Consider the following 10,000-nt stretch of genomic DNA (forward strand, 5'->3'; position numbering starts at 1 on the left):
CGAATCTGATAGATGGCCTAATAGATTAGGTTGGGTGTACAGTAGAGTACAGTTCAGTTAGCAGGTAGATTAGGTTGGGTGTACAGTAGAGTACAGTTTAGTTAGCAGGTAGATTAGGTTGGGTGTACAGTAGAGTAGAGTTCAGTTAGCAGGTAGATTAGGTTGGGTGTACAGTAGAGTACAGTTCAGTTAGCAGGTAGATTAGGTTGGGTGTACAGTAGAGTACAGTTTAGTTAGCAGGTAGATTAGGTTGGGTGTACAGTAGAGTACAGTTTAGTTAGCAGGTAGATTAGGTTGGGTGTACAGTAGAGTACAGTTTAGTTAGCAGGTAGATTAGGTTGGGTGTACAGTAGAGTAGAGTTCAGTTAGCAGGTAGATTAGGTTGGGTGTACAGTAGAGTACAGTTCAGTTAGCAGGTAGATTAGGTTGGGTGTACAGTAGAGTACAGTTTAGTTAGCAGGTAGATTAGGTTGGGTGTACAGTAGAATACAGTTTAGTTAGCAGGTAGATTAGGTTGGGTGTACAGTAGAGTACAGTTTAGTTAGCAGGTAGATTAGGTTGGGTGTACAGTAGAGTACAGTTTAGTTAGCAGGTAGATTAGGTTGGGTGTACAGTAGAGTACAGTTTAGTTAGCAGGTAGATTAGGTTGGGTGTACAGTAGAGTACAGTTTAGTTAGAAGGTAGATTAGGTTGGGTGTACAGTAGAGTACAGTTCAGTTAGCAGGTAGATTAGGTTGGGTGTACAGTAGAGTACAGTTCAGTTAGCAGGTAGATTAGGTTGGGTGTACAGTAGAGTACAGTTTAGTTAGCAGGTAGATTAGGTTGGGTGTACAGTAGAGTACAGTTCAGTTAGCAGGTAGATTAGGTTGGGTGTACAGTAGAGTAGAGTTCAGTTAGCAGGTAGATTAGGTTGGGTGTACAGTAGAGTACAGTTCAGTTAGCAGGTAGATTAGGTTGGGTGTACAGTAGAGTACAGTTTAGTTAGCAGGTAGATTAGGTTGGGTGTACAGTAGAGTAGAGTTCAGTTAGCAGGTAGATTAGGTTGGGTGTACAGTAGAGTACAGTTCAGTTAGCAGGTAGATTAGGAGTGTAGGTTGGTTTGCAGGCTGATGGTCAGACCCCAGATCTTAATCAGAACCACTGGCTCTGTGTGTGTGTGTGTGTGTGTGTGTGTGTGTGTGTGTGTGTGTGTGTGTGTGTGTGTGTGTGTGTGTGTGTGTGTGTGTGTGTGTGTGTGTGTGTGTGTGTGTGTGTGTGTGTGTGTGTGTGTGTGTGTGTCCACCGCGGTCTGGCTCCATGTTCACCTGATACAGCAACAGGATCTGTCTGCATCATGCCTACTTGAGGTCTGGACTAAAAGTTAGGTTCAGGAGGTAAGGCTGGGAGCGTTGGAGAACAATGGGTGGACTGAAGTCTGTCTCTGTGTATCTGGAACACAAGGAACAGAGTGACCTTCCCCCTGGGTTGAAACAGAGAGTGAGAGCTGCCTTGTGACTGATACAAAGACAGTGGTCACAGTGCACGGCCATGAGAGAGAGAGAGAGAGAGAGAGAGAGAGAGAGAGAGAGAGAGAGAGAGAGAGAGAGAGAGAGAGAGAGAGAGAGAGAGAGAGAGAGAGAGAGAGAGACTACTGACTCTTCTCTCAGTAATGTTCTTGTCTAGTTAATGTCTCCTTGAGTGTGTACATTTACTGTGGCCATGTTCGATTGTTCCAAGTCCTGGGGACTCATTTATCAATATTGCATATAAATTATTCTAAAATACTACTTACAAATGGAATTTAGAATGTTCATACGAATAGAAAAAAAGTGTGATTTATTAAAGAACCCTACGAGTGTCATATGCACACGATAGGAGATAACCATTGATAAATACCTACTGTTCTCAGCCTCAGTGCCCGTGCACGACCTTGGCTATTTGCATTTCGAACCGCCACTAATTAACCATATATGGTCAAAATCCAATATGTAAAGCCCGTTGTGCATATACAACGTCGTACCATGAAATACAACGGGGCAACCCAACAAAAAACAAACACATTTCAGAGACTGAAATAGAGGCGCTCGTGTCAGAGATTGAGTACAACCAATCAAAAGGCTTTATCCGGCTCGCTCTGTTGTGCTCCCCCCCGGCCTTCTAGCTCTGACTAGTACTCATAGCTATGTTATTGAGGAAAAAATTACTTTCTATGTCTGTAGTCCGGAAGTTGGTAGGCAGCTTAGTGGTTAGAGCACTGGGCCAGAAACTAAAAGGTTGCTGGATCGAATCCCCTGACAAGGTACAAATCTGTCGTTCTGCCTCTGAACAAGGCATTCAACCCACTGTTCCCAGGCCATCATTGGAATTAAAAATTTGTTCTTAACAGACTTGCCTAGTTAAATAAAATAAAACTAAAAACTATCTTAAGATGAATGCACTAACTGTAAGTTGCTCTGGATAAGAGCGTCTACTAAAATATAAAATGTTGGCTCGGGGGTTTGAACTTGCAACCTTCCAGTTACTAGTCCAACACTCTAACCACTAGGCTACCCTGCCTCCCCTCCACTCTAACCACTAGGCTACCCTGCCGCCCCTCCACTCTAACCACTAGGCTACCCTGCCGCCCCTCCACTCTAACCACTAGGCTAAAAAACAACTTGGCCCTGTGCATATGCATGGTCGTGGCGGTGCATACATTTACTCACGCTCTCAAACGTTCATATGGATAAATCTCACAATTTGTGTGAAAATGATCCAACCCAAGGTTTAAGTGCAGATTGTGCCAATGCATTGATTGATAAATTAGGCCCTTGGTGCTTTTGCAGTACTTTATGTCCAACACATTTTTTTTCTTGCTCGGGAAAACTTGGGCTGCCAAATAAAAACCACCCGTGGGCCAAATCCGGCCCGTAGGCCGCCAGTTGGGGAACCATGCCATAGGTGCTGTCTTGGCAAAAAATGAGTGCACATACCAAAGACATTAAGGGTTGGCAGACAGATTGGGTCGGTCCCCTCATGGGCTCCTTAGAATAAGCTTGACCGTTTCCCCGGCAACCCCAGAGCAACACCAATAGGTCTCAGCAATGCAGGGCTTTGGGATGTTGCTGTTTACGCCACTGTTTTCCACTGTGACATTTTAACCTCTGTGTCTGAGTGTCTTTTTGTTTTTGTGTGAAAACATGATTCTTGGAGGTCATACTTGGGGTCATGTTGTTGGTTCGTAACAGTAAACAACATGTTCAATTCAGGGCTACCTCTTGTTCCAACAAGAACATACTGTGTATGCAAATATCAATAGGAGATACCCAGTAAGTAAAATTACGTTGAAAATACATATTCTCCAGATGTTGTAATTAGGTTAATTTTCGGTTCTGAATTAAAGTTGAAAATAAGTATTTTTCGAATTTTGAAAATTAGTATTTTAATTAATTAATTAAATACAATTAAAAAACATATTTTTTTACAAATGTGGAAAATACAGTACTAGTCAAAATTCTTCAAAGTAGCCATCCTTTGTCTTGATGAAGCTTTGCACACACTTGGCATTCTCTCAACCAGCTTCACCTGGAAGGCTTTTCCAACAGTCTTGAAGGAGTTCCCGCATATGCTGAGCACTTGTTGGCTGCTTTTCCTTCACTCTGCTGTCCAACTCATCCCAAACCATCCCGACCATTGAGGTCGGGTGATTGTGGAGGCCAGGTCATCTGATGCAGCACGCCATCAAATCAAATAAATAAAAAATATATTTGTCACATGCGCCGAATACAACAGGTGTTGTATTCCTTACCGTGAAATGCTTACTTACATGCCCTTAAATAGAGTTAATAATATATTTACTAAATAAACAAAAGTTTAAAAAAAATCTAATCAATCAGGTTAGTCGAGGTAATTTGTAAAGTGACTATGCATAGATAATAAACAGTGAGTAGTAGCGGTGGGGGGTCAATGTAAATAGTCCGGGTGGCCATTTGATTAGTTGAGTTGTTCAGGAGTCTTATGGCTTGGGGGTAGAAGCTGTTAAGGAGCCTTTTGGACCTCGACTTGATGCTCCGGTGCCGCTTGCTGTGCGGTAGCAGAGAGAACAGTCTATGACTGGGGCGACCGGAGTCTTTGACGATTTTTTGGGCCTTCCTCTGTCACTGCCTAGTATATACTGTAGGTCCTGGATGGCAGGAAGCTTGGCCCCAGTGATGTATTGGGCAGGGTGCACTACCCTCTGTAGTGCACACGGCAAGTAGTTGCCATACCAGGCGGTGATGCAACTGGTCAGGATGCTCTCGATGGTGCAGCTGTAGAACTTTTTGAGGATCTGGGGTCCCATGCCAAATCTTTTCAGTCTCCTGAGGGGGAATAGGCTTTGTCATGCCCTCTTCACAACTGTCTTGGTTTGTTTGGACCATGATAGTTTGTTGGTGATGTGGATGCCAAAGAACTTGAAACTCTCAACCCATCACTTGAAACTCCATCACTCTCCTTCTTGGGTCATTGTCCTGTTGAAAAAAAAATGATAGTCCCAATAAACGCAAACCAGATGGGATGGTGTATCGCTGCAGAATGATGTGGTAGCCATGCTGGTTAAGTGTGCCTTGAACTTTAAAGAAATCACAGACAGTGTCACTTGCAATGCACAACATCACACCTCCTCCTCCATGCTTCACGGTGGGAACCACACATGCAGAGATCATCCGTTCACCTACTCTGCATTTCAAAGACACGGTTGTTGGAACCAAAAATCTCAAATGTGGACTCATCAGGCCAAAGGACAGATTTCCTGCCGGTCTAATGTCCATTGCTCGTGTTTCTTGGCCCAAGCAAGTCTCTTCTTATTATTGGTGTCCTTTAGTAGTGGTTTCTTTGCAGAATTTCGACCATGAAGGCCTGATTCACGCAGTCTCCGCTGAACAGTTGATGTTGAGATGTGTCTGTCACTTGTACTCTGTGAAGCTTTTATTTGGGTTGTAATTTCTGAGGTGGGTAACTAATGAACTTATCCTCTGCAGCAGAGGTAACTAACTCTAGGTCTTCCTTTCCTGTGGTGGTCCTCATGAGAGCCAGTTTCATCATAGCGCTTGATGGTTTTTGCAACTGCACTTGAAGAAACTTTCAAGGTTCTTGAAATTTTCCAGATTGACTGACCTTCATGTCTTAAAGTAAGGATGGACTGTTGTTTCTCTTTGCTTATTTGAGCTGTTCTTGCCATAATATGGACTTGGTCTTTTACCAAATAGGGCTATCTTCTGTATACCACCCCTACCTTGTCACAACACAACTGATTGGCTCAAACGCATTAAGAAGGAAAGAAATTCCACCAATTAACTCTTAACAAGGCACACCTGTTAATTGAAATGCATTCCAGGTGACTACCTCATGAAGCTGGTTGAGAGAATGCCAAGAGAATGCAAAGGTGTCATCAAGGCAAAGGGTGGCTACTTTGAAGAATCTCAAATGTAAAATATATTTGGATTTGTTTTATACCTTTTTGGTTACTACATGATTCCATATGTGTTATTTCATAGTTTTGATGTCTTCACTATTATTCTACAATGTAGAAAATAGTAAAAGTAAAGAAAAACCCTGTAATGAGTAAGTGTGTCCAAACTATGACTGGTACTGTAGTTGTTATTTTGGTCATTGTTTTTTTGGTGGGCCAGATTTCAACTGTATATACATTCACTTATATCTACATGTCAATGAAGAAAGCATTATATCACATTAAATATTTTGAATTCCACTTAAAATAAGACAATGGATCTAACTGTAGATATTCACATGCACTCGTTTTAATCTATGTTTGGTTCAGATTTGGTCCCACCTTGATTTCAACTTTCACAGATGTTTGGTCTGGACTGGACTTCATTTTAACCAATAATCTTAACCAATCACAGACGTCTATGTCTGGTTCAGATTTGGTTTGATTTGATGTTGTTTTTTGGTCCGGTTCGGACTGGTCTTATTTAAAGAGACAAAAACATAGCATCCACTTCCCTAGCAAAGAGACTAAAAACATAGCATCCACTTCCCTAGCAAAGAGACAAAAATATAGCATCCACTTCCCTAGCAAATAGACAAAAACATAGCATCCACTTCCCTAGCAAAGAGACAAAAACATAGCATCCACTTCCCTAGCAAAGGTACAAAAACGTAGCATCCACTTCCCTAGCAAAGAGACAAAAACACACCATCCACTTCCCTAGCAAAGAGACAAAAACATAGCATCCACTTCCCTAGCAAAGAGACAAAAAAATAGCATCCACTTCCCTAGCAAAGAGACAAAAACATAGCATCCACTTCCCTAGCAAAGAGACAAAAACATAGCATCCACTTCCCTAGCAAAGAGACAAAAAAATAGCATCCACTTCCCTAGCAAAGAGACTAAAAACATAGCATCCACTTCCCTAGCAAAGAGACAAAAAACATAGCATCCACTTCCCTAGCAAAGAGACAAAAACATAGCATCCACTTCCCTAGCAAATAGACTAAAACATAGCATCCACTTCCCTAGCAAATAGACTAAAACATAGCATCCACTTCCCTAGCAAAGAGACAAAAACATAGCATCCACTTCCCTAGCAAAGAGACAAAAAACATAGCATCCACTTCCCTAGCAAAGAGACAAAAACATAGCATCCACTTCCCTAGCAAATAGACTAAAACATAGCATCCACTTCCCTAGCAAATAGACTAAAACATAGCATCCACTTCCCTAGCAAAGAGACAAAAACATAGCATCCACTTCCCTAGCCTATAGACAAAAACATAGCATCCACTTCCCTAGCAAAGAGACAAAAAAACGAGTCATCTTCTCATGTTTCCATGGAGACGCCACTGGTGTGACCCTTGGTTCTATGAAGTCAGAAAACAACCCCCAGATCCAAACTGATGACGCACCATCCTGGCTGACAGACCCAAACTGCTGTGGCTGCCAGAAAGCAGAATAATATGTCTCCTTATTCGGGTCTGGCTCTTCTTTAGTTCCTCTCAGGTTAAGCAGACTTAGGGATAATTCCGCAGATAATTCCCGGGACCGGCAGTCCCAGCCTCTCCTACCAGGAGTCCTGATTCCCCCCCCCCCTGGCTGGAGCCATGGCATGTGGAGCGCCTTTCTACCTCCTCCCGGGGGCGCAGCCTCGGACACGGCAGCCGTGGTAACAGTCTCCGAGGCTGAGCCCCCAGTGCTGGTTGCCAGGCGCTGAGATGCACACTCTCCACTCTGGGGGTATTTGTCTGAGTGTCTGAGGGAGAGGGGGAGAAGGAGGAGGTATGTAAGCTGGCAGTCTTGATTGACTGAACGACTCAGCAACATTCCAGTAACCTCTGAGAGCTCGTCTAGAGAAGTTGTGTCTGGGAAGCGTGGTGTGTTGAACCATTATTTGGGGTAGAGGAGCTGTCACTCAAGCAGTGCACCAGAGCAGTAGAGACAGAAAAAGTGCTCAATACAAAAGTCATTACATAGCAATGCTCGTTGAAAGTGAAACTTAGATTATGTTTAAACCTAGATTGTTTAAACTTGTTTAGGCTTAATCTCTCTCTCTCTCTCTCTCTCTCCCCCCCTCTCCCTCCCTCTCTCTCTCTCTCTCTCTCTCCCTCTCCCTCCCTCTCTCCCTCTCTCTCTCTCTCCCCCTCTCCCTCCCTCTCTCTCTCTCTCTCTGTCTCTCTCTCTCTCTCTCTCTCTCTCTCTCTCTCTCTCTCTCTCTCTCTCTCTCTCTCCCTCTCTCTCTCTCTCTCTCCCCCTCTCCCTCCCTCTCTCTCTCTCTCTCTCTCTCTCTCCAGTCTGTTTGCAGTGAGGTGTGGTGGCTGTGCAGAGGCCATCTCCCCTGCAGAGCTGGTGATGCATGCTGGAGCTGCAGTGTTCCACCTGGCCTGTTTCAGCTGCAGTCTGTGTTCCTGTCTTCTGCGGACTGGAGACTGCTGTGTCCTCAGGGAAGGACAGTTGCTCTGTGCTAGAGACTTCCACCAGGAAGTGGACAGACCCACCTCATCAGACTCAGGTACACGTTCTGTGTGTGTTTGTGTGTGTTTGTGTGTGTGTGTTTGTTTGTGTGTGTGTGTGTGTGTGTTTTTGTGTGTTTTTGTCTCTGTGTGTGTGTGTGTGTGTTCTATATGTTTTTTTTTCTTCCATTTGTCCTGTCTTGGCAGGTGAAAGTGATGATGAGGAGGAGGAGGAGGAGGAGGAGGAGGAGGAGAAAGGGGATGAGGGCAGTGTGAAGGCTTCTGGCAGACGTGGCGGCGAAGCAGACGACCCTGAACACAAACGACCCAAACGTCCACGCACCATTCTGACCACCCACCAGAGACGGGCCTTCAAAGCATCCTTCGAAGTCTCCTCCAAGCCTTGTCGGAAGGTAGGGCATAAGTGTCACACCAAAGGGCTCCTAAAGAGAATGCAGAAAAGCTGGGGGTGTAGTTTGCACTTTGAAGGGTCCTCAATCAGAATACTCTCCAACAGCTGATTATTGTCTTCATCACAAGGGTCTGAGGTTTGATAGCTATAGTTATTACGCTGTACTGATAAGAGTTATCATGGAAGTGTCCTTATATTAGGATATGTAGACTACAAGGGTCATATCACGTTTACTTCCTCTCTCTCCTTCCCTCTGTCCTTCCCTTTCTCTGTCGCTCCCCTCTTCTCTCCCTCTGTCCCGCTCCTCTTCTCTCCCTCTGTCCCCCCTCTTCCCTCCCTCCCCTCTTCCCTCCCTCTGTCCCTCCCTTCTTCTCTCCCTCTGTCCCTCTTCTCTCGCTCTGTCCCTCTCCTCTTCTCTCCCTCTTCTCTCCCCCTGTCCCTCTTCTCTCCCTCTGTCCCTCTTCTCTCTCTCTGTCCCTCTCCTCTTCTCTCCCTCTGTCCCTCTTCCCTCCCTCTGTCCCTCTTCCCTCCCTCTGTCCCTCTCCTCTTCTCTCCCTCTGTTCCTCTTCTCTCTCTCTGTCCCTCTTCTCTTCTCTCTTCTCTCCCTCTGTCCCCCTTCTCTCTCTCTGTCCCTCTCCTCTTCTCTCCCTCTGTCCCTCCCCCTCTCTTCCCTCTGTCCTTCTCTTCCTCTCCAAGGTAAGGGAGACCTTGGCAGCGGAGACCGGTCTGAGCGTGAGAGTCGTGCAGGTCTGGTTCCAAAACCAAAGAGCCAAGGTACAGTAATGTGATGCTGCCTGCACCCCCACCCCCGCCCCCACCCCCCAACACACTTGCTACCTCCCAGATACTTTCATGTGTACCATTGATAGCAGAACTCTTTCGGCAGTGTGCTGTGCTGCCAACCTGGAAATCACTCCGGTTATCTCTCTATTCAGGAAACTGATGACATCTCATTCGTAGATCCTTCCAGATAAGGGCTGTATAACCTTACAGCGGGCAGCGTGTGTGGTTTTCTGTCCATGAAATATGTTCTTTTCTTTCCCTCCACTATTAATACGTTTCAACTGAGTGAACATGTTCCTATGAAGACTAGGTTTGAGAGAGAGGCTGTGGAGTGAGACGTAACTGTAGATGTAATGAAATTATATTTCTGTTTATATTGTAGATGTATTTGTAATTAAATTATATTTCTGTTTATATTGTGGATTTAACTGTAAATATGTCATTCAATTATATTTCTGTTTATATTGTAGATGTATTTGTAATGAAATTATATTTCTGTTTATATTGTAGATGTATTTGTAATTAAATTATATTTCTGTTTATATTGTGGATTTGACTGTAAATATGTAATTCAATTATATATCTTTTTATATTGTGGATTTAACTGTCAATATGTAAATAATTATATTTCTGTTGATATTGTAGATGTATATGTAATTAAATTATATTTCTGTTTATATTGTGGATTTAACTGTAAATATGTAATTCAATATATTTATGTTTATATTGTGGATGCAACTGTATTTGTAATTAATGTATGTTTATGTTTATATTGTAGATGTATTTGTAATTAAATTATATTTCTGTTGAAATTGTAGATGTAACTGTCTATGTAATTAAATTATATTTATGTTTATATTGTAGATGTAACTGTCTATGTAATTAAATTATATTTAT

The 10,000-nt window shown here is 43.5% G+C and overlaps 1 protein-coding gene across 1 annotated transcript in view; it reads left to right on the plus strand.

Moving 5' to 3' along the window:
- lmx1a (LIM homeobox transcription factor 1, alpha) overlaps positions 1 to 10,000 on the plus strand; it is a 52,200-nt gene that overhangs the window by 33,848 nt on the left and 8,352 nt on the right. Inside the window, exons 4-6 of the mRNA XM_064933245.1 lie at positions 7,750 to 7,978; positions 8,157 to 8,321; positions 9,017 to 9,094. Of these exons, the coding sequence (XP_064789317.1) occupies positions 7,750 to 7,978; positions 8,157 to 8,321; positions 9,017 to 9,094 (472 nt within the window). The remainder of the gene's footprint in view (positions 1 to 7,749; positions 7,979 to 8,156; positions 8,322 to 9,016; positions 9,095 to 10,000) is intronic.

The sequence above is a fragment of the Oncorhynchus masou genome, chromosome 24 (assembly GCF_036934945.1).
Source record: "Oncorhynchus masou masou isolate Uvic2021 chromosome 24, UVic_Omas_1.1, whole genome shotgun sequence".
Classification (NCBI taxonomy): Eukaryota; Metazoa; Chordata; class Actinopteri; order Salmoniformes; family Salmonidae; genus Oncorhynchus; species Oncorhynchus masou.